This window comes from Theropithecus gelada, chromosome 10 (assembly GCF_003255815.1).
Source record: "Theropithecus gelada isolate Dixy chromosome 10, Tgel_1.0, whole genome shotgun sequence".
In the NCBI taxonomy this organism is placed as follows: Eukaryota; Metazoa; Chordata; class Mammalia; order Primates; family Cercopithecidae; genus Theropithecus; species Theropithecus gelada.
The window spans coordinates 40632097-40656207 of record NC_037678.1 but is presented as its reverse complement, the minus strand read 5'-3'; the positions used below and the strand labels follow the sequence as shown (position 1 = coordinate 40656207).

Here is a 24111-nt window from a genome sequence, read left to right as displayed (position 1 = left end):
TTGTCTTTTTATCACTGAGTTGTGGAATTCTTTATTCCTTTGTCATGTATAAATATTGCAAATATTTCTCCAAGTCTGTGGCTTGCCTTTTTATTTTATATACCTTTTTTAACATTCTAAAGAGAAATTTACTTTCCATTTTATTTTTTCTCAGTAATAGAGCAAAACAATAAAGAAAAAAATATAGATGAGTATCTAAACTTTTTCAGAAACAATGTATTTCATAGAGTAAAAATTGAATACACTTTTTTCCCACTGTGTTCATGAAATCTAAATGATAGATTGTGGAATTCATAAGTGTGGCGAATAAGCCAGTCTAAAGAAAATCTCCTGTGCCTCCCGTACGACGTCCCATACCATGTCCCATATCATGTCCCGTCCACATCCCGTACCACATCCTGTACCACGGACCATAACAGGCGATTGCCAAAAAGCAAAGGTTCCACTCTGACCTTGAACTAAACGCTGACCAACCTCCAAGGGCATCTTGATGAGCAAAAGGCTGTAGCTTTGAGGCCCAATTTATCCATTCTTCTTCAGGATTTGTGCCTTCTACGTCCTTAGAAATCCTTTCCCACTCCCAGTCATGAAGACCTCTGATGCTTTCCAGGTCTCTGTCCACCTCAAGTTCATGTTTACGTACAGTGTGAAGATGGACTCCAGGCTCACGTTCCCCCATAGGGCACAGAACTGCACCAGGGCCTTCAGCCACGCCTGTCTTTGCGCCACGCCTGTCTTTGCACCACGCCGTCCTGATTGCTGTCACTTCAGAGGAAGTCTTGAAATGTGGGAGGGTCAAGTGCTCCATTCTGTCCTAGGCTGTCTTGGCTATTTAAGTCCTCTGCATTTCTATATACATTTGTGGAATCAGATTGTCAGTTTCTAGGAAAATCCTGCTGGGATTTGGTTGAGCTGGCATTGCTTCTGTTTCTCAGTTTGGACAGACTTGCTGTCTTCAGCAACAGTGAGTCTTCCCCACCAGCACTGTGGTGCTGGCCTCCGCTGAGGGCTTCGATTTCTCAGTTCCAGTGTAAGGATCTCATACATCTTTCATTCAGTGTATACCTAGGCATGTGTTCTCTGTGCTATTGTTGACGGCACGTTTTTAACCTGGTTGTTGGTTGCGAGTACACGGAACTACAGACGCCTCCAGCTACCGGCCTTGCCTCCGGCCCTCTTTCGGAGTTCACGCACCATGCTCAGTGTTGTGTTTGTAGGTTCGTCTGGACTTCCGAGACATATAGTCGTGTCACCTCTAAATTTTTTGTTCACCTTCTTCCTCTCCATACTTGGTGCCTGTTTTTCTTGCCTTTTTGCCCAACTGGAGCTGCCTGTATGTGGGGAGCGGAGGCAGCAAGAGCGGCCGTCCCGGTCATGTTCACATCAGGCTGCTCGTGCCCCAGGTCTGTGCAAACACCCAGATCAGACTGACGGCAGCCAGCAAGCCTGTGATGAGATGCGAAACAGCAGCTACGAGTCTCAAGAACAGAGTACAACAAACGCGCCTGTGGACCCGGTCTTGTGGCAGTGCCTGGCTGAGGGGAGTCCCCGTGACCGCCCCACGCAGACTGACCAAACCAACATGAAGAGCAGAAGAGCTGGAATGAAATCAATCATCCTCGCAGAAATTCAAGTGCAACTGCCCTTTGTACCTGATTAAACTCATTTATTTCAGGCCAAGAACTTCGTGAAAGGCAGGTATGGGTCATGGATGGAAAGCACAGGCATGACCCCATCAGGAAACGACCCTGGCACAGCCTGCAGTAGGAAGCTGGAGAGCGCCCACCAGTGCTTCCTGCTGAGACTCGGTGTGGCCGCAAGTGTCCAGGGTGAACTGTTTCCTCCTTAAAAAAGATATGGAGGACTCCTTACCCCCGGTCCTCAGAATGGGACTCTATCTGGAGTTAGGGTCTTTACACAGGTAATCCAGTCAGAATGAGGTTGTTTGGGTGGGCCCTGATCCAACAGGGCTGGGGGTCCTTACAGAGAGGGGAAGCTGGACCCAGAGACTGACACGCACAAGGGAGAAGCTGCGGAAAGGCGGAGGCAGAGATTGGGAGCTGTGTCTAAGCCAAGGAACCCAAAGGTGCCAGCAGCTGCCAGAAGCTGGGAGAGCAGACCCTTCCCCAGAGCCTGGGGAGAAACCCACCCTGCTGGCACCTGTGGCCCCCAGAGCTGTGGGACGATCTGTGGTCCTTTGTCACGGCAGCCCCAGTGGGGCAGTGCAACAGGTGTGGGAACAGCGGCAGTGTCTCCAGCAGCACTTGTAAGTAAACATGTATTATCGCTGTGGCTCCGTCACACCAGGTGGAGTGAATGTCACGATGGGGGACTGACTCCAGTCGCATCAGAGACCGCTCCCAAAGGCTCTCCAAGGTGCTCAAAGGCAGGGAGCGGTGCGGTACACATTGGCGCTGAGTCTCTGAGGGCCCAGCAGGAGCTGCAACCTGTCAGGGCCAACCTGTACCACAAACTGCCCTGGAGACGCCTTCTCTCGCCACAGGAGGTCTGCGTCAGGGCTGGGGCCCTCTGGGCACCTCAGCTGCGTTTCTGTGTGCATCTCCCCCTGCGCTGGGCCTCCCCCCGCCCCTCCTAGCTGTGCCCAGCTCATCTCCACCTGTGAGAGCAGAAGGTGTAAGCGCAGTCTCCAGCCCCCGGACTCCACGCACAGGGCGGCTCAGCCCTTGTCCTCACAGAGAAAGTTCTTTCTCCCAGCTCTGCTGGGACTCAGCTACAGATTCCAACAGGTGGCTCAGAAACCAGTGCCTCAGCAGAGCCAGAGTGCAATCTGGCAGCAGAATCTAAAACTGGAAAACTGGGGAAAAATAGGCAAAACAAATACAGATAAATTTGTTTTTAATAAAGGAGTTAATTTTCTTTCAATCCTATATAAAACAATAGCAATTAAAAACTTCATTTTTGAAAGTAAAATATTTACATATGAACAAGTAACTGTGCAAAATTTACATGAAAAAATGGAAAGACAGGGATTTCCTAAAAGACAAAATAAAAGGTGTAACAGTTCTCAGGTGTTGATAAAAAATACTGATCAGCGTTCAGTTCACACGCGCTTGAATTAAAGTCTAATGTGAGAATTCACACGGAGAAAGCCGGAGTATTTACAGTCATAAAAGTACTATCAATAGACAATTTCATACAATAACCTCTGAAAATAGAAAGAACCAATTAGTATATTTGTAATAAAAAAATAGGTACAAAGAAGGGGCTTTGCTCTGGACGTCTGTAAAGTCGGCCCAAGGCTTGCATACAGTCTCTTAGCAAAATAATTATAGTTTACATAGCCATTTCTATGTCATGTGCCAAAAGTTATGTACAATTACTGACAAAATACACCAACCATTTTTCAACACTTGATTCACACCGAGAAACAGTCTTTTGATGATTCTTCTCAACTTTGATTTTATTTAATCTAGGTTTTCACTTTTAGCTAAAAAACACAGTGCAAGTAAAATATATTTATGCTGAAAAGGTTTTCATCTCTTTTAACTTTACAGCTTTACAAACTATAGCAAATAAAATGCATTTGTACAGATGCTGACCACACATTCAGAAGGAGCCCACCTTTGCTGGGCCCCGCCTCTACCAAGCAGAAATGCGATTATACTCTGAGGTGGGGGTGCTACGATGAATTGTGTATTCCTCCAGGATTCTCAGCGGAGCGGAGGGGAAGGGAGACGAGGGGAGGGCTGGGGGGAGAGGGGAGGACTGGGGGGAGAGGGGAGGGCTGGGGGAGAGGGGAGGCGGGGAGGTGGGGGGAAGGGAGACGGGGAGAGGGGAGGGGAGAAGAAGGAAGGGGGAGAAGAGGGAAGGGGAGAAGAGGGGAGGGGGAGGGGAGGGGAGAAGAGGGAAGGGGGAGAAGAGGGGAGGGGGGAGAGGGGAGGGGAGCGGGGAAGAGAGGAGGGTGGGCAGAGAAGAGGGTGGGGAGAGAGGAGGATGAGGGAGAGAGAGGAGGGTGAGGGAGAGAGGAGGGTGAGGGGGAGAGGGGAGGGGAAGGAAGATAAATAGTCTAAAAAATCAGTTTGCTTTGCTAACTGACTATTACAAAAATAAAATAAAATGAGGTCATCGGCTGTAGACATACACCTACACAGTAAGTTAGGTAGAACTAAACCAAAATGCACAAATAATGCAGAAACTGCTATGAGTTGACAGAGGGCAGCTAATTATTTGCTAACGATTCCATCAGTCTTTATATATGGCTTGTTTGGCAAGAAGGCCACTCAATCAAGATGAGTTAAGATTTAATTGTCCTTTAAGAGTATCCACAGGCCTTTGTGTTCTCTCTGTTACAGACACGTATTTTCTTTCACACTGAAGAGTTGATTTAGAAACAGGAAAATATAAAACTGTTCCATCGTAAAGAGGTGGCTGTTTTTTAAACAATATCCCATTTGCTTGTTACAAAAAGGCGTAATCTGCAAATATATAAAAAGTCCCCAGGCGTCCTCCTGTGTCACTTAAGGAATGCTTTGTAGAGCAGCAGTGAATGGCTTGTCTCACGTTCATTTTCTAAACAAAATATGAGGTCCCTGAGGTTGACCCGCGTGATTCTTTGTCGCGTGAACTGTCTGGGGGCTCCGACCCCCGAGCTGCCTGGGACCACCGAGCCGGGGCCCGACCCCTGGTGACAAAAACGGAGAAGACAGGGTGTTAGTGGGGCCCAGAGTGGGGCTTGAAATGGGGGCCTGTGTGTCTGAACCAAGTACCCCGATTCCAGAGGAGGCCAGGCCTGGCATGGGCTCCCTCCGGTAGGCCCATAGCTGGAGCTGAGGTGCTGTCCCAGGGCCCTGCCAGGGCAGGGGCAAGGGCAGGAGGCCCCATGCTGCGCCTTCAGGACAGGGCACACTCAGACACTGCCCAATGCCCCACAGTGCTCAGACCTGCTCCTGGGGCTGAGGATGGACCAGGGGGTGGCACCCACCCAAGGCAAATGTCTGAGCGGCCCCAGGGCCACCCTCCATGCAACCACAGCTGGACTGTGTGTGGACTCAGCTGGGGTACAAAAGCCACACTGGGTCCCTGTGTGTCATCCTGCTTGGCTGCTGAATTCCCGCACTGGGAAGGCTGGGGTCGGCTGGGACTGGGCATGCTAGGTCAGCTGCGAAGGCTGGGTTGCTCAGTGGCTCCCACAGTGATCCCTGGGCCTCTGGCTGGGCCCTGCTGCACAGACCCTGCCTCCATCAGCCCCTCTAGGTGACCAGGTGCCTCCCGAGCTGCCTCAGATGTGTTCCTGCTTGGAGAAGCATAGCTGCTGGGTGCCAGCTCTTGTGGAGAGCTCTGGTGGTTTCAGCTGATGACACCTGCACGACACCGCCTAGCGGGGCACACGCCACACACACGACACCACCCAGCGGGGCACGCGCCACACACACACACACGACACCGCCCAGCGGGGCACGCGCCACACACACGACACCGCCCAGCGGGGCATGCGCCACACACACACACACCCCCCCCCATACACACACGGCACCGCCCAGGGGGGCACGAGCCACACACACACACACACACACACACGGCACCGCCCAGGGGGGCACACACCACACACACACACACACACACACACACACACACACGGCACTGCCCAGAGGGGCACGAGCCACACAACTCCCAATGGCTGTGGTTTCCCCATCTGGCATGAAAACTAAGGTCTGCTCTGATGGGGAAAGCTGCTCACGTATATTTAAGTACAAAGATTACAATGGCATCTTTACAGCACATTCTCAACCAAAGTTAAGACGCTGGAAGTAGCTGATTCTGCTCTGCACGCCACTGGGAGCCCTGCCGTGAACAGCCACAGGCAACGCCCGGGCTGCCCTGATGTGGCACCCCTCATCCCGTCCTTCCTCCCGTCCCCGCTCTGCCACTTTCAGTTCAGGCTGGGAGCATGGCTGCCTTGTGTGATGGCATGCAAGTGTGACTTCGACCCACTACATTTTCTTTCTTCCTGTGAGATTCAAACAGAAGAGGGCACCTGTCTCCCTTCAGACGCCCTGCACTGTGAGGGCCCTTCTTCAGACCTGCCCCGGGTGCCTCTGCTACTGAAGCCTCCGCGCGCTCCACACTAGCTCATTACAAACTGATCCTCACCTGAGGCCGGGCCTCCCAAAAGAGAACTCAGGCGGGGCGAGTGACAGTCTGCAGGGTGAGGGCAGGGCTCTCACACGCACCACCCTAACAGGCTGTGCGACCCAGTGACACCTTCTATAAATTCCAGACTGTGTTTGATGCTTCTACCTTCAAAATAGTTCAGCTGCCAAAAAAGAGGACTGGGGTGAAGGGGAGACGCTCATCCCAGGTGAGCAATTTAAGGGCTGCTGAGGGTCGGAAATCAAGATATTCTAATGCCAAGTGTCAGCACCAATCAAGGGAAGGGGCGAGACCAACCAAGGGTGGGGGCGAGACGGTGCCTCCTTGGGGCTGAGGCCACTCCCAGGTCCCAGCACACTGAGAAACTGATGGCAGGCCCTGCTTCTGCGCCAAGCTCTGAAGGTGCACTATGAATGAAAAACATAACTTCTCCAGATTCTGAGTTTTATAAATACAACTAAATTTTTCTTAAATCTAAAAAAAGAAAAGAAAAGAAAAACGCAAATTAACCTGATACTCCAGTTGCCTCTCTCTACACTGCACACTGCCGCCTTCTCCCCAGTCCACCTCGCCCCAGGGAGGGGGGGTCCACACTCTCTGTCTTTCCCATAGGGTCTTTGCTCGCAGAATTCCATGTGGATTCTGGCTACCGCAGAGGGTCTGCTGCTAAACTGCTCTGAAGATGGAGTGGCCATCTCGTGGGAACCTCCCCCTCTCTTCTCAGGACTGGGGCTGCCACTGGACCAAGGCCTTCTGTGCCCAGCCCACACGGCAGTGGCAGCGGCTTTCCTTCCTAGGTTCATCCAAACCCCTCATGGGCTGTGCCCGTGGTGGGCGCAGCAGCCCGGTGTGGGGTGGCAGTCAGGGACTGGTCACGGAGCCTGCTGGGAGGAAAGTGCTTAGTGGGGGCTCCCAGCTCCCATGGGACACCTGAGGACGAAGTGCCTGCGGGGACCAGGGCCAAGACACCCATGGCCACTCTAGAGGGACTGTGGCACATGCAGGTGCGACGGCCACTCTAGAGGGCCTGTGGCCCATGCAGGTGTGATGGCACAAAGCAGGGCCTGGGACGACAAGGTCCACCAAGGCCAGCGCCGACGTGGAGCCCTGGGGGCCTCGGCGTAAACAACTCCAAACACAGGGGCTTGGGGTTTTTTAGGTGCAGGCACTGGGATTAGAAAATGAGCAAGCAAACTAAAATCCCCATGACCCTGGACGTACTACACGAACCCTCCCCCCTTTGCAGGTCTCCGCCTCTGAAACATGGCAGACACCCCCTGCCCCGTCACAGAGCTCTTAAAGGCATCAAATGAAAGTAGGCGATCTCTCCACTGCACACGCACCACAGGGACTCAATGTCGAAGCCAAATGCAAAGAGTCGCCATCCGTGGAACCGCCTGGTGCAGGGTCTGTGCCACCCAAACGTCAGGCCCCGTGCCATCAGCACCGGGAGCAGGAGTAGTAACAAAAACACTCGGACACACAACTTAGAAAGTTAGCATCACTTCCGAGAGGCTGAAGACAGCATGGCTGCCGAGCTGACGTCTCCCAGCCTGTCTTCCACACACAGTTCAGCACAAGCAAGGAACACAGGTCTACACCAGCATCACCGTCTGCACAGGACGAGGGCGCCTAGACTTCACAGTCACTGCACGACGGCGCACAGTCAATACACGCCAGAGCCTGATCCCGCTAGTGCCTCCCCTGCAAGGCCGCGGTGGGGCGGGGCGGGGCGGGGTCCGTGGGAAGTCACTGCTGAAAGGCTAAGGCACCCCAAGTCCGAGCGCCTGAGAGGTGTCCAGGAAGGTCAGCACGGACCATAGGGCAGGGACCACGGAGCACAAGACGGGAAGGGGTTGTCAAGGCAACACGGCGTGTCGTGAGAGGAGCCCTCTGGCCACTGGTTGTTGAGGCAGAAAAGAAGGAAAAGGGGAAGTTCGGGTCCTGCAGGAAAGGGCAGGGAGGACCGGAGGACGTTCGAGACCCGGACTTCCCCATGCGGCCAGCAGAGGGCGCCAGAAAACCACAGACCTGGCAAACACCCCAAGGCCACCAGGAGGAAGGGACAGAGGCGGCAAAGCCACCCAGAGCCACGGGAAAGTCAGAGAGTCAGAAAATGGGGGCTCCACACACATCAGAAACCCACCCTGGAACAACAAGGAAACTAACAACACTCTCAATACAGGAAAATCTGAAGTGTGCACTTAAGGATATAAAAATCACCTCAAATCAGAATCTCAAAAACTAGGAGGCACATTTTTATAAAAACAATACAATTACAAATACAACACCAAAAGGAAGTAACAGTTGACGGGACTTAGGAAAGAAATGGAAGGAAGAGACAAAATTATCTCTGAAATGAATAAACTGCCAACTGTTAGAGGAGGGGAGGCAGTGAAAATGCAGTAAGGAACCCACTAGAGGCAGGAAGCCAAGAGGATGGAGCCAAGACGCAGAAAGGAGGACAAAGGTCAGGAGAAAACAGGGCAAACGAGAGCTGGAAAATCTCCCTCTCAGACAGAGTGGGACATTCACACCGTGACATTCGCAAAAGACAGCAAACCCACACCCTGAGGAGACACTAAACCCACACCCTGAGGAGACACTAAACCCACACCCACCCGAGAGGAGACACCCAAACCCACACCCACCCGAGAGGAGACACCAAAACCGACACATTGAGAGGGCCCAGTGGGTGTCGGGACTCTGAGATGCAACCACATACACTAGGGGCTCTCAGAGCCGACAGCAGGGCTGCCAAGGAGGAAGAGAAGAGAACCCATTAAGGGGAAGGAATCAGCCTCCACAGTTCCTCCCAGCCCCTTCCCAAGGCAAGAACAGAAAAGACTTCTGAGCCAGCCAAGCCGCCTGCGCTCAGGGCCCAGAAACAGCCTCAGGAATGGGAGGAAGAGCCTCATCTACTGGGCGGGAAACTGCAGGGAAGAGACATTCTCAGGCTCCGAGTGAGGCAGAGGCAGGAGAGGGAGGCTGAGGACCAGAGTGTGCCTCCCGTGGAGGTCCTGTCACTAAAAGGCGGAGGAAGAAGCCACGAGAGCTCACAGACGCCGATGGCCAACAGTGGAGCTGCCGGGCCCGTGCAAACCGCTCAACTGCAGCGTGAACAGTCCTGTGAGACACAGGAGACCAGGGCGTCGTCAATAGTTTAAGTACAAAAGTAACCAGGAAGACACAGATACGAATCTTCCTAAATACAAAAAAAAAAAAAAAAAAAAATCAATTAAAAGAGCAAAGAATAAACATCTCAGAGAAAAAGAAACACAGCAAATATTTAAAATTCAGGCCAGGCAAGGCGACTCACACCTGTAAATCTCAGCGCTTGGAAAAGGGAGGCCGAGGCAGGAGGATTCCCTGAGGCTGGTAGTTTAAGACCAGCCTGGGGAACATAACAAGACCCCATTCCTACAAAATATTCTAAAAATTAGTCAGGTACAGTGCTGTGTACCTGTGGTCCCAGGCTACTGGGGTGGCTGAGGCAGGAGGATCCCTCTTAAGTCCAGGAAGTCAAAGTTGCAGTGACCTATGATCACGCCACCACACTCCAGCCTGGGTGACAGTGAAACCATGTCTCAAAAGATAAATAAAAATTTACATAATTATAAAATATAATGATAGAGTCAAGACAAAACATGTCAATTATATCAATAAAGGCAAATAGGCTTAACTCATCTATTAAAAGAAAAAGATTTTCAATTCGGCTCATAAACTGAGACCAAACCATATACTACAGAGAGACACAGAAAACAAAGTGATTCAGAACGTGAAAATAAAGGGAGAATCCCAGGGATTATAGGCTGGGGGACAAGAAAGACACCCAGGGTAACGGGTGTCACAAAGACAGATACTTTTCTAATGCAAAAAGTTACGGCTGCCAATGAAGATATGACACGTGGATATTAATGCACCAAACAACACAGCAGCCCCTACCAATAAAAACGCAGGAGATGTGAGAAGACAGAAACATGCTGGTGGCAGTCATGGAACAGCACGCCCGCCGCAGGACAGATCAAGTGGACAAAACTAAGCCAGCAGCTGGGAGACTGAGCAACCTCATCATCGAGGGGCGGCTCGGGATGCCCACCTGCTCATCACGTGCCTCGGCCCTACGCACCCACAGCACATCCACAGATGCTGACTGCACCACCCAGACCAGCAAACACAAGAACTATGACAACACACGTGTTCCACACGTGAGGCTGGGAAAAAGTTGCCTCTCTCAAACGCGACGGGGGGACTTGACAAAACCTAACGAAAGTGCACACACATCAACCCTTCAACTCAGCAATCCCATCTCTCAGAACTCAGCCCCAACGGCAGGCCTCCAACAGTACGAAGACACACACGTACAAGGTTACTCCTGACAGCATCACCTGTCACCATGTCAGTAACCTAGAGGGTGAGAAGCTACAGGACATCAGCACCATGAAGTGCCACCCAGCTGGGAAAGAGAAAGCTCTTGATGCAGTAACGAGGGCAGTGCCCGGGAACTTCCATTAGCTGCAGAAAGCGAGAGCGTCACTGACCTGTGCTGCACTGCCAGGGAAGGAAAAAGATGCAGGAGCTCATCTGTTTGCACGGTAAGTGGAAACAGGGTGCAAAAATGGAGGAATGGGGGCAGGGCAGGAAGAGGGAGGGTGCAGCAGGAGGAGCGAGGGTGCAGCGGGAGGAGGGCAAGGTGGGAGGACGCGGGGGCAGCAGAGGGAGGAGGCAGTGTGCAGCGGGAGGAGGGAGGGTGCAGCAGGAGGACAGTGAGCAAGGTGGGAGGAGGGAGGCGGCAGCGGGGGGAGGATGAGCGTGGCGGGAGGAGGGAAGGGCAGCTGGGGGAGGGCGAGCAAGATGGGAGGAGGGCGGGGGCGGCGGGAGAAGGACAGGAATGGTGGGGGAAGGAGGGGGCGGCAGGGGGAGGACGGATGTGGCGGGGGAGGGAGGGTGCGGAGGGAGAGGGCACGGTGGGGAGGGAAGGGGCAGCAGGGGGGAGGGAGGGCGTGGCAGGACGCCACTGCAGGGGGCACTTCTTTCTATACTTTTTTGTATAGTTCTGACTCTCGGGACCATGGCAATACTCCACCCCTCATGAACAAAAAAATCAAACAAGATTTGGAGGAAACCAACAGGAACACAAACAGTAACCACTGAACCCGAGCTGTGCTGCAGGTGAGTGACGGCCACACTGAGGGGACTGAACCCGAGCTGTCCTGCAGCTGAGTGACGGCCACACCGAAGGGTGGGCCGAAGCGGGGCCTGGTGGTGTCTGCCTGCAGTCCCAACTACTGGTGGGGGCTGAGGCAGGAGGATTGCTTGAGTCTGGGAGCCTCGGGCCAGCCCAGGACTCAGAGCAAGACCCCATCTCTAAAAACAAATAATAAAAATTTAAACATAAAAAGTAAAAATGAAAGGATGAGTTGTAACAAAACTCGTCTATGTAACTTTGAAATGCACGATTTTGACCTGTGAGGTTAAGTAGACGGGCTGCACAGAAATGCAACGCTCCAGGTCATCAGCACGTTTGTTTCTCACATGGCTTGGCAATCCCAAAGGCCCTGTAACTGTACGTTGGAACTGAACACCTCTGAATACCTAAACACATCTACTGTGGGGATGAGAACCAGGTTCTCATGTAAGGCATGAGGGAAGCTAGAAAAAGCCTATGACGTCAGACTAGATCCTGAGGCCTGAGGAAAAGTGAGAAGGCCGCTGTGTGCAGCACAGGTGCAGGTGCAGACGAGGGTTTGTACGCGTGCACATGCCCCGGTCCACCCAGAGGCCTGGATGCAGGGATACCCCAGGAGCAATGAGCACACCTGGTGCCCAGAGGCTGGTTTCTAAACACCATCCCCAACCAAAGGAAGCACCATACCCAACCAAAAGAACCAATGCCCCTCCAAGCAATCGCAGAAAACGGAAGATGTGCTGGAACATTCTGTGGTGTCATAAAGTCACCAAATCCTCTTGTCATGTCACAAGGACATGGAACCAACCTGAAGCAGCTCATGATGGCCAGAGCAGGGCTCCTCAAGCAACAAAATAAATAAACGGTAGCAGTGGCTTGTTACCTACAGAAGAAAATAAATATCCATGCTAATATAAGCAAGTAACTGAATTAACAAGTGGGGGAAATAAGGGAGAAGGGGCAGCTCTCTCTACAGAATTCCAATTAATAAATGTAAACAGAAAGACAGAAATAGAAAGTGAGCATCAGGCAGACGCCACAGCAGTCTCCACTGGCAGTGCCCTTGCAAACGCCCGTGCGGGGGCCGGAGGCCTGATAAGAAATGGTATCAGCAGCCTCCAAGTGTCTCCTTGAGATAATTACTAACTACAAAGAGAAAAAGAGTAACTTGACGGTGGAGAAACCGGCCAACCCCACCTTAACCAAGCTTCAGAGTCCGCAGCACCAGCAGCCAGGCGACACCACCTGCCTCCCAATACAGTGCGCTGAGGACACGCCGGCCCGCCCGCGGCGTTCTAGCTGAGTTTCTACAGCCTGGACGGCATCACGAGGAGACACCAGACAAACGCAAACTAAGGAAACGTCCACCAGACAAGGACCAGCGCTCTCCAGCATGTCAAGGCCAGCAAAGACCAGGAAACACTAAGCAGCTGCCCCCAAGCCGAGGAGCCGAGCAGCCGCAAGGGTCCCGGGGCAGGAAAGGACGTCGGGGACACTGGTAAAAATTCACTAAGGAGAAAATATTTGCAAAAGACACATCTGATAATGGACTGTTACCCAAAATATACCAAGAACTCTTGAAACTCAACCATAAGATGCTCCACATCCTCCATCACCAGAGAAATGCAAATTAAAACAAGATGCCACCACACACCTACTAGAACGGCCAAAACCCAGAACACGGGCAGCACCGAACGCTGGCGAGGACGTGGAGAAACAGGACCCTCAGCCACGGCTGCTGCGAATGCGACATGGCGCAGCCACTGGAAGACGGTCCGGCGGTTTCTTACAAAACTAAATGTGCTCTTACCACACAATCCAGCAACCGTGCTCCTTGGTATCTACCCAAAGGAGCTGAAAATTCATGGCCACACAAAATCCTGCGCACAGATGTTTATACCAGCTTTCTTCATAATTGCCAAAACCTGGAAGCAGCCACAATGTGCTTTAGCAGGTGAGTGGATAAAATAAACTGTGGTACATCCACACACTGGAATAGTGCTCAGTGCTGAAAAGAAATGGGCCATCAAGCCATGAAAAAACACAGAAGAGCCTCAGGTGCATATTCCTAAATGAGAGAAGCCAGCTTGAGAAGGCTGCATCATTTCAACCACATGACATTCTGGAAAAGGCGAAACTATGGAGACAATAAGATCCGTGGACCAGGGACTGAGAGGAGGGGAGGGATGAACCGGCAGAGCACAGAGGAATTCGGGGCTGCGGAACGACTCCACATGATATGGTGCTGGTGGAAACACGTCATTCTACAATTGTCAAAACCCACAGAACGTACACACCAAGAGCGCACCCTGATGGGAACTCTGGAAGCTAGTGAGGACATGCTGACGTGGGTTCGTGGATTCTAACAAAGGCACCACCCGGCCAGTGGGGGAGGCTGTGCACCTGCAGGGAAGAGTGTATGGGGAGTCTCTGTACTCTTTTCCCTTCCTTTTTCCGTGAACCTAAAACTGCTCCAAAAAATAGTTTATTAATTTATTTAAAGTTAAATTCAGGGAAAAAAATCAAATAAGGTCTTTAGTGAACAGTACCATACCCATGCTTAACATGAGGTGAAAGTGGGTGAGGGGCAGATAGAAACTCTCTGTACTATTGCTGTAACTTTCCTCTATGTGTAGAATTAATTCCAAATTAAAAGTTAAAAACAGAAGACCTACCCTTAAGAGATATCCAAAAGGAAAAAGAAAAGAACTATTGAGCATTATCTTTGATGAAGAAAGGTGTCGTGTTAACTGTTACACAGATAACACACAAAGATCCCCAAAGTTCACAAAACGCAAAATCTGAACCATTGCGAAACAACCGCTCCCCAAACAGACACCGGCGCCAGTCTTCATCCACTCAGCAGCGCCTCACCTGGGCCATCCAGGTCCCGCTTTCTCGATACTCCATGTACCTCCCACCCCCACACCCTGGCCCTTCTCGTGAGTGAGGACTCACGAGCTCCCTTATTCTTCTTAGAGGCTACTCCGCACATGTTAACACTCACATCCAAAATTCATCAACGTGCCTTTCCCATCCAGTCCTCCCTCCCGGCGCAGGGACCCCAGCAGGCAAAATGGTAGGTAAGTTGGTTACACTGCAGAAAAAACAAATACACTGCATGACGGGTACTAGGTTCCTCACTGTCTGAGAAAGAACTAATAGACAAGGATGGGGAGACTGCTGAACAGAAGCCCTGGCGTGCTAGGCTAGGACCGCAGTATCAGCACACACACGGGACCCCTTGGACATGGCCACACCCTCCCCTACATGCATTTGGGTCCTGAGCTCCGGCTGCTGGCACAGCCTGGAAGCGGGGGCCCCAGCAGTCAGCACACCAAGTGCCCAGATCCTGGCCTCTCACCACCACACTCCACTAGAGGAACCAGAGCTCCAGGGGAGCTACAGAGTGGGCAGGGAGAGTGCACGTGGCAATAAGGAATGCTACAGACAAGGGACGCGTCAGAGGATACAGACTCCAGCCACAAGAAGCTCCCACCAAGCAAGCCTAGAAATAGTGAGTGCTGATCAGAGCCCACCAAACACAACAGGGCAGTGCAGTGAGTGAGGGAGGGATCCTGGCACCCACCACTACAGTGAGTGAGTGAATCCATGAGCGAACGAATAAACCAACGAGGAGGGGCGAAGCTCTGCTTCCCAGCAGAAGGCAACCAGCAGGTAACAGAAGGAGTGCCTGAAGCATCCCCACAACTGGGCACCCCAGGGGTGGCGACACAGGCAGGCAGTTAATGACACTGAGGCTGTGGGTGGAGGTGCGACAAGGGTGCGGCATCTGTGTGAGGTGGGAACAGGTGAAATGCTAACACAGCCATGGGAATCAGCCACAACGCCGCGGAGAACACAGCCCACAGCAAGTGCTATGCTGGGGGTGGTAGCATCAGCGCTAAGCACCCGACCGGGAGGGCCGCTTGGTAGCCACCCAAGGTATCGGCCACACGAGCACTTAGGGTGCTGAGTATCGTGTCAGAACAAGGATTAAAGTGTACATATTTAAAAACTACAGGAGTGCACACAAACACACGTGGCATAGCGGGGACGAAGCAGGCCGCGTGATGCTCACACACCGGAGTCCGCACGGAGCTCACTGCTCTGCTCTTGCAACTTTGCTGTAGATTTGAAAACTACTTCAAACTAAAATAACATTTTCAAAGTTAATCTATTCTGGAAGACGATGACAGGGGTAGCATAGTTTCTGGATCTTCCCAAAGTTCCACATAAAAGAGCAACTACACAGCAAAACCAAAAACCAGCAGACAATATTTAGAACAAAACCGATGAAGAGGAACCACAAGCAGCCATCACCTGCAGGACGCTGCAGAACCAGACCCCGATGGGCCTGGACCCAGGAGCCAGCAGACTTCCTGGGAAGAGCGGCAGGTCCCTCCGAGAGCCACAGCCAAACCTGGGGCAGGGGACCACCAGGGAGGGCAGCCTGGCCACTGCAAATGCCCACACTGACCTGCCAGAGCTCCTGCAGCACAGGGCCTCACGCAGGAGAGAACCTGCTGGCAGTGAATCAGTACTTAGTAGGACAGGGACAAGGAAGGCAAAGAAAGGTCCAGATGCTCGGGACGTGCACAGAGCTCCAAGGCCCCCGAAGCTGAGGACTCCCGTTCTTAACACCACACAAAAGTCACTTCAGAGGAGCGCCAGTCAGCAAACGCTAACACCGCACAAAAGTCACTGCAGAGGAGCGCCACAGTCAGCCAACGCTAACACCACACAAAAGTCACTGCAGAGGAGCGCCACAGTCAGCAAACGCCGCAAACCACGTGTCCTGTTACAAGTTTGAGAAACCTCAACTCACATCAAAATTAGCAACAGAAAAACATCAAGGTCAAATCCCAGACAGGTCACTATGGAAGAAAAAGAGGATAAGCAGCAGAAGCACGTCCCTACGGACCACAGAAGACCTCAGAAACACATACTGGAAACAGCAGGTAAACAGCAAATCACGCCTTAAGAGAAATGGAAGGCAAAAAGCACAAAAAATATAATTTTTTTAAAAAGAGAAAAACTAGGCCAGGCACGGTGGCTCACACCTGTAACCCCAGCACCTTGGGAGGCTGAGACAGGCAAATTACTTGAGGTCTGGAGTTTGAGACCAGCCTGACCAACATGGTGAAACCCCGTCTCTACTAAAAGTACAAAAAAAATTAGCCCAGTGTGGTGGTGCGCACCTGTAATCCCAGCTACTCAGGAGGCTGAGGCAGAATTACTTGAACCCAGGAGGCAGAGGTTGCCATGAGCTGAGAGCACACCGAGATAGAGCCACTGCACTCCAACCTGGGCAACAGCGGGAGACTCTGTCTCAAAAAATAAAAATTAAAAAAAAAAGAAGAGAGAAATTAGGCTGGACACAGTGGCTCAGCAGCATTTAGGGAGGCCGAGCTGGGAGGACTGCTTGAACCCTGGAGGTCGAGGCTGCAGTGAGCTGTGATCACACCACTGCACTCCAGCATGGGTGAAAAAGACCTTGTCTCTAAAAAAAAAAAAAGAAAAAGAGAGATTTTAAAAATTAAGAGACTGTAAAAAGTGCTCCAGCAGGCAAAGAAGATACAACATGTGGAAAACGGGAATCTCTGAAGAAGGAAACAAGAGAACAGAACAAACACAAAGGATCGTTATTGCAGATGTTCCTAAGGAGACTTGAGACCGCACTGAAAGAACACAGTCAGTACTGAGAACACCAACCCAGCAGAATCAACCCCAGGACACACTCCACTGGGATGACCCGGTTTCCGAGGAAAAGGACACCCGGGGAAGAAAAACACGTGGCCTACGAGGGAAGTAAAATGAGACTCTCATTAGACTTGGACAGCAACACTTTAGGGAGGAAATAATCCAGAGTAACGTCTTTAAACACTTCAGGAAATACAACGTGAGCCAAAAAACAGACCTGCAGGAACAAAGGGCACAAACTCATCAGCAGGTGGGAACTTGGGAGTGGCTGCTCCCATGAAGCATTCCAAAAGAATCTAGCAGAGAATGAGATTTGGAAAAAACAAAATGACTACGGAGACACAGAGACAAATCACAGCATTAAACATGTCATTATTTATGGCACTAAAACTCAGAGGGCTAAACGGAGAGCTTATGGTGTGTAACAGCTAAATGTTTTGACAACATAAATACAGCACAAAATAAAAAACAGGGCCAAGGGAGAAAGCACATGAATGACTTCTGGCTGTTTCTACCATTGGCAGGAGTGTCCATATTCTTATTCTCAGGCTATATCCAAAGTTAGGAGATATTTTAATCCTATTGTCTCCTATGTCCATGATAACCAGGATCTTTTTTTTCTCTCCCCTTCTCCTGCCCTCCCCTCCAACTCCCCAGTCCCCAAGCCTTGGGGCAGCCAAGAGCCAGAATTCTTACTGTAGAAGATAAAGACGTCATTTTGAACAGCGTAACTCCTATACCTCTCTGAATTTGAACTACCTGGAATTGGAAATATCCATATAAACCCATGAGACCCTATTTTTTTTTTTTTTTTTTTTTTTGAGATGGAGTCTCGCTCTGTCGCCCAGGCTGGAGTGCAGTGGCGCGATCTCGGCTCACTGCAAGCTCCGCCTCCCGGGTTCCCGCCATTCTCCTGCCTCAGCCTCCCGAGTAGCTGGGACTACAGGCGCCCGCCACTATGCCCAGCTAATTTCTTTTTGTATTTTTAGTAGAGAAGGGATTTCACCGCATTAGCCAGGATGGTCTCGATCTCCTGACTTTGTGATCTGCCCGACTTGGTCTCCCAAAGTGCTGGGATTACAAGTATGAGCCACCACGCCTGGCCGAGACCCTGTTTTTACCACGTTTCCGAGCTCTGTTCACTGAAAAGGCCACCCACCCCAGCGGCAGTGACATCCCTAGTCCCAGTGACTGGTCTTCAAACACCGTTTCCCACTAGAAGAAACCAGTTCTTGGAGAAATGACTATTTTCAGTCTGAAACAGGAAAGGTGTAAGGTAAGCCTAACACACGTTAACGTCCAGATGGCAAAGACATCAGCCCCACGTCCCAGCGTGACTCAGGAACCAATCTGTAGATGCTTCCACTGGCCAAGGATGGCGTAGTCTGAACTGCAACCAAAATGAGTACTGCAATAGATGGATTATGTGCAAGTCGTTGAGATTACAATGATAAAAAATAAAAACAATACACTAAAACATAAAACTACTGGTCACCCTCTGAGGATGACAACCAGTTGATTCATTATCTTCACCTGGGTATATGGAAGGAAACATGCGAGCATTTACCCTGCGTCTCCTCTATGAGCTGGACCCACCATGCGGCCAAACAGTAGTGGAGGAAGAGTCTCCAAAAGAATATCCCGACGAGGAAGTGAGAAAGAACTCACAGACTAAGAGTGTCGCCATCTCCGACCTCAAGGGACTAGTGACCCTAGGCATGAAGCATGACCAGCCACCACCCCCAGAGTGCACAGCCCAGACCTGTGTCCTCCCGATGAGGGGGCACAACAGCACCCACGGTCCTGCCGCAGGGATTCAGCCAGAGTTGAAGGAGTCTCTGGGTCCAGCCACCAACACGCAGGAAGTTCAGAGGACAGAGGAACAGGCAGAACTGCACCACAAGGGCACCGCCAGCAAGCCTGACACAGGACACACTCCAGGCCAAACGACCCGGTCCTTCAACTGACAAGTTGTAAGGAAAAGAAAGTGATGGAGGGGTGGGAAGGACCTACAAATTTTTTAAAATTTTAAATTCTGGTTTCCTTTTAAGTCAAGTTTAATGGGAAAGGATGGCAAGGCTAACCACTGTCTTGGCTGCACAACTGGGGACTGTCATGTCCTGGTGTTTCTTTCTGGCTTTGCCATAAAGTCAGAGCAGCAGTTATTTTGCGGGGGAAGTAAAAGTAGCTGTGATGTGGTGGGGCACATAAAGGTAGGGGGTCTCCCAGGTGACTGGCACGTTCTAGCTTTTTTTTTTTTTTTTTTTTGAGATGGAGTCTCACTCTGTCGTCCAGACTAGAGTGCAATGGCACAATCTCAGCTCACTGCAACCTCCGCCTTCCGGGTTCAAGCAATTCTCCTGCCTCAGTCTCCTGAGTAGCTGGGACTACAGGCGCTTACCACCGCGCCCAGCTAAATTTTGTGTTTTTAGTAGAGACACAGGATGGTTTCACCATCTTGGCAGACTGGTCTCGAACTCCTGACCTCATGATCCACCCACCTTGGCCTCCGTAAGTGCTGGGATTACAACATTCTACTTCTTGAACTGATGATGGGCTACAAGATCTGCCCCTCTGATAATTCAGTTAACCATAAAAGAAATCCAGGAAAAAAAAAGGCTAATCAATATCTTTCACCTCCCCACAAAATACTAGGAGTCCTTAACTGTAAGTACTCTTCTCAATATATGTTGTTGTTATTCAGAATTTCAATTTTTTCTTGGTTTACAACTACATTTGCAGTGTGGGCTGCAGGCCTCACAGCCAGTGGGCTCTCAGGCCTAGGCCCAATTGAGTACAGGTTCCTGCTGGGGCCCGTCCCAGGCCAAGACTCCCAGCCGCACAGTGGCCAGAGCCCGTGTTAGCCTTGGGAATCTGTACTTTATTATTTCTGACCCAGAGAAGAATCCCCCTATTTTATCTACATTTCATGCATGAATTTATAAAGACAAGATCTTTATTTTCTTCCTACACTGTACCCAACATTTTAACCTGTACTGTACCAGGAGGGATTTCTCTGAACCTCTAGGATGCCATACTGCCAAAGCTCTAGTGTCTGTTAAACCTGGAGTCCCTCCTCTCCACGCCAGGCAGCCATTTCTCAGAGGTCACTGCTAGCATCTGGGCAGGCAAGCCCCAGCACTGAGGTCTGGGACATCCCACCTACATGATTCCAACAGCCCTGGTGGGGAGGGGGAGCTTGCCCTCATCAGGTCATTACCCTGATCCTGTCTCAGAGTGCACCTGCATACCAAGAAGCGGTGCAAGACTGTCCAATGTGCATCAGACAGCAGCTGCCACGGGGCTGAGAGTGAAACAGAGAAGCCAGGGGTGGGGCAGAGTAGAGTGGAGTCCAGAAGCATGGGAGACCAGAAGCATGGGAGGAGTCCAGATGCATGGGGGGAGACCAGAAGCATGGGAGACCAGAAGCATGGGAAGCATGGGAGGAGTCCAGAAGCATGGGAGGAGTCCAGAAGCATGGGAGACCAGAAATATGGGAAGCATGGGAGTCTAGCCCACCTGAGCAGCAAGAGCTTTCCTTGTAAGTAAGGATCACACCCTAGAGTAAGACCTACCTTAGCAAAGCCTAAAGCCAAACCCAGAAAGGCAAGAGAGTTTGCAACTTAAATCCCACTAAGTTAAAGGGGCTTGAGAAACACCTTGAGCTTTCCCCCAGAGCCTTACTGACAAAATGAAAAACAAAGCCACACAAACTTAAGCTGGTCAGCCAGTAACTCAACCACCCGCAAGAATCAGCTCTTCAAGGGAGATCACAGAGTTCAGTCTCTCCGCAGGTAAAAATGAGACATGCGAGGAGACAAGAAAGTGTGCAAGGCCAAGGAAAACAGCAGTCGAGAGAAACTGAATGTGAGATGGCCCAGGTGTTGAACTTGACAAAAACCTTATAAAACAGCTTTAATGATATGCTCAAAGAATTAGGGGAAATATGGTCACAATAAGTGAGAAGATAGGGAATTTCAGCAAATACTCATAAACTTTAAAAAAGAACTAGATGGAAATCTTAGAATTCCAAAATACGTTAACAAATGGAACCTTCAACTGAAGATGGCAGAAGTCCATCTGCCAAGGACCTCGCAGACACATCAGTAGAAATCTTCCAGTCTGGAAAACAGAGACAACACAGACTGAGGTCCAGGAACACAGGTTCAAAGACCTGTAGGGCAGCATCGACAGGTCTAACATACGTGTAACTGGAGCCCCAGCAAAAGAAAGTAAGATTGAATTGGAAAAAAACATTTGAAGATATATTAGCCAGAATGTTCCAAATTTGATGAAAGACACTGACCTACAGATCTATGAAGCTCAGAGAACCTGAAGCAGGCTGAATATCCAGAGAATCACAGTGAAACACAACACAGACAAACCTCTAAAAAATAAAGAACAAACGTCTCAAAACAAAGATTGAAAGTCATGCCAGAGACACAAAGCATACTACGTACAGGGAACAAGGTTAAAAATTATAGCAGGACCAGCCCATGCCACATGGTGAGACCCTGTCTCTACAAAAAAAAAAAAAAAAAAAAAAACACAAAAATACAAAAATTAGCCAGGCACGGTGGCATGCACCTGTAGTCCCGGCTACTCGGGAAGCTGAGGCAGGAGGATCACCTGAGCCCTAGGATGTCGAGGCTACAGCAAGCCATGATCGTACCACTGCACCTCCAGCCTAGGTGACACAGTGAGACCCTGCATCTAAAAAAATTAAAAATTACAGCAGGACGTCAGAAGACAGTGGAACAAGGTCTTAAAAGTTTTGCAAGAAAAAAAACAATCAGCCCAGAACTTTGTAACCACTAAAAATATCCTTTGAAAATGAGGGTGAAGGCCAGGCGCGGTGGCTCACACCTATAATCCCAGCACTTTGGGAGGCTGAGGCGGGCAGATTATGAGATCAAGAGATCAAGACCATCCTGGCCAACATGGTGAAACTCCATCTCTACTACAAACACAAAAATTAGCTGGGCGTGGTGGCGCACATCTATAGTCCCAGCTACTCGGGAGGCTGAGGAAGGAGAATTGCTTGAACCTGGAAGGCAGAGGTTGCAGTGAGTCAAGATCACACCACTGCACTCCCGCCTGGCAAAAGAGTGAGACTCTGTCTCAAGGAAAAAAAAAATAAGAGAGAATGAGGGTGAAATACAATTTTCAAGTAAACAAAACCAGAGAATCCATCACCAGTAGACCTGCACCACAGGGAATCCCAACAGCTCTCCTTCAAGCCAAAAGGAAATGGTGGCAGCTGGAAATGGACCCATGGGAAGGAATGGACAGTACCGCAGATGGCAAATAAGGAGGGAAACATAAAAGATCATTTTCTTTCTTCCTGTGCTTTACTTAAAAAAACAACTGACAGCTGAAAGCAAAAATAACATGTTAAGGCTGGGTTTATAATTATTAGAGTAAAAGATACAACCACAAACAAGACGAGAAACTAATGGAATTTGGGCAAACAGCAGCAGGTGGCACTTCTTCCCCTTCATTCTCCTACAGGGGTTTATCTGAAACACAGACACTGCAGCAAGAACAGTCAGCAAGACCCCTATTCAGATCATTCTTCTGACAGTTATAATTTCCCCACATCCTTTTCAAATCCAGCCTAAACCTCATCACGGTAATCAAACTTCCTCATGAAAAAGACTCAGCTCATGTGATATCCACAGATAAGCTGATTTGGATTTAAAATGTCAAGTGTAAAACAAATATTCCAGAACAGGTGAGAAAACACGTAAATGGTGAGAAAGCAAATTCCCCTGTGTGCGTCCGTCCCCTAGAAGAGGTGGCTCGAAGATGTTCCCCATGGCTCCCCAGGACCTTGATCCCACAACGCTGCTGTACCTCTGCTCCCGAGCCCGGTCCCGGACAGTCCACTTTCCTCTTTTTCCTGGGCCCGATAGCTGCTAGTGCTGTGAGGTTGGCGTCCCGCTGTCTCATTTGTGCCAGTTCCTGTTGCTGCATCTTTTATTTTGAAAAGGAAACAAGGAGCATCATTTCTTGCATGTTTTTTACCTACTACAAAAGTAATACAGAAATACTAAAGGGTTTTCTGTAGTTTCCTAAATCGTAACTTCTTTAATGTTTTGACTTTTTCAATAGTAAGCATATTCTATAATCCGAAAAATAAGATTTTTTTTTAATGCAACAGATGTTCATCTTAAAACTCTCAGAAAATATATGCAAGTCAAAAGCACAGAGACTAATGTCCCCTCAAAGGGAAGTCACCATTGAATTTAAAAGTAGGACACCGTTTGCATAGGAAAATACCTTTGACATGATATTTATTTAAACTTGGCAAACATTTCAAATAGACACACAAATGCCTATCGAACAGACGTGCCAGTTTCCTTAGCCCCCTCCCGTGGGGCATCAGAGTGCACGGCAAAGCGCCCGCGACTAACAGGGCTCACCTCCTTTGCCTTCTGTTTCAGCCTTAACTGTTCTGGATCTTCTTGTCTTGACCGAGACTGTTTTTGAAAGAAGTAGAAAAGAAAAGTAAGTTATGAACTAAATGTTTATCATTTAACAAATGTGTTATCTTATTCACTATACAATAACACCTAGGTAATGTGAAAGAATGCATAACAAATTTGTTAAATGCTTATAGCCAAAGATGAGAATTTACATCACACACCATGAAAAAAGCTAGTACTCTTGAGAAGTCAGTAACATTTGGATTTAAGAAGATACAGTCTTTGAAACACATCTACCAATCGCAGGCTCTGACTTGACCTGATGTGACCAGATGACGGTGAGCAGAATGGGTCTCATAGGCTCCTTGCCGTCCTGCCCCACACACCAGGGATGGGACAGCCTGTGGCTGTGATCGAAGCAAGTGCCCCTCCCACTCCACAGCACCCACCCCCATCCCCGGGGAACTGCGGTCTCCTGTCTGACTCTATGAATGAGGAGGCGCCTCGCCTGGCTGTGAATGTTCTAGAACAAGGGCAATATGAGTGTGAAGAGTCCAGTCCAGTGCACACAGGGGGCTCTAGAAACATGTGCTTCACACCTGGGTGTGACTGTGTGCATCGTGAGGTGCTGGGAATCTTAAGCAGCCCCGCTTTTCAAGCATCTATGCTCGTGCTGGATGA

At 50.1% G+C, this 24111-nt stretch overlaps 1 protein-coding gene across 1 annotated transcript in view; it reads right to left on the bottom strand.

Moving 5' to 3' along the window:
- Positions 1–4000: 4000 nt before the first annotated feature.
- The window catches only part of TAF4 (TATA-box binding protein associated factor 4), a 36560-nt gene continuing 16449 nt past the window's right edge, over positions 4001–24111 (bottom strand). Inside the window, exons 13-15 of the mRNA XM_025398130.1 lie at positions 23428–23484; positions 22859–22978; positions 4001–4642 (exon numbers count right to left, since the gene is read on the bottom strand). Of these exons, the coding sequence (XP_025253915.1) occupies positions 4475–4642; positions 22859–22978; positions 23428–23484 (345 nt within the window). The 3' untranslated portion in view covers positions 4001–4474. The remainder of the gene's footprint in view (positions 4643–22858; positions 22979–23427; positions 23485–24111) is intronic.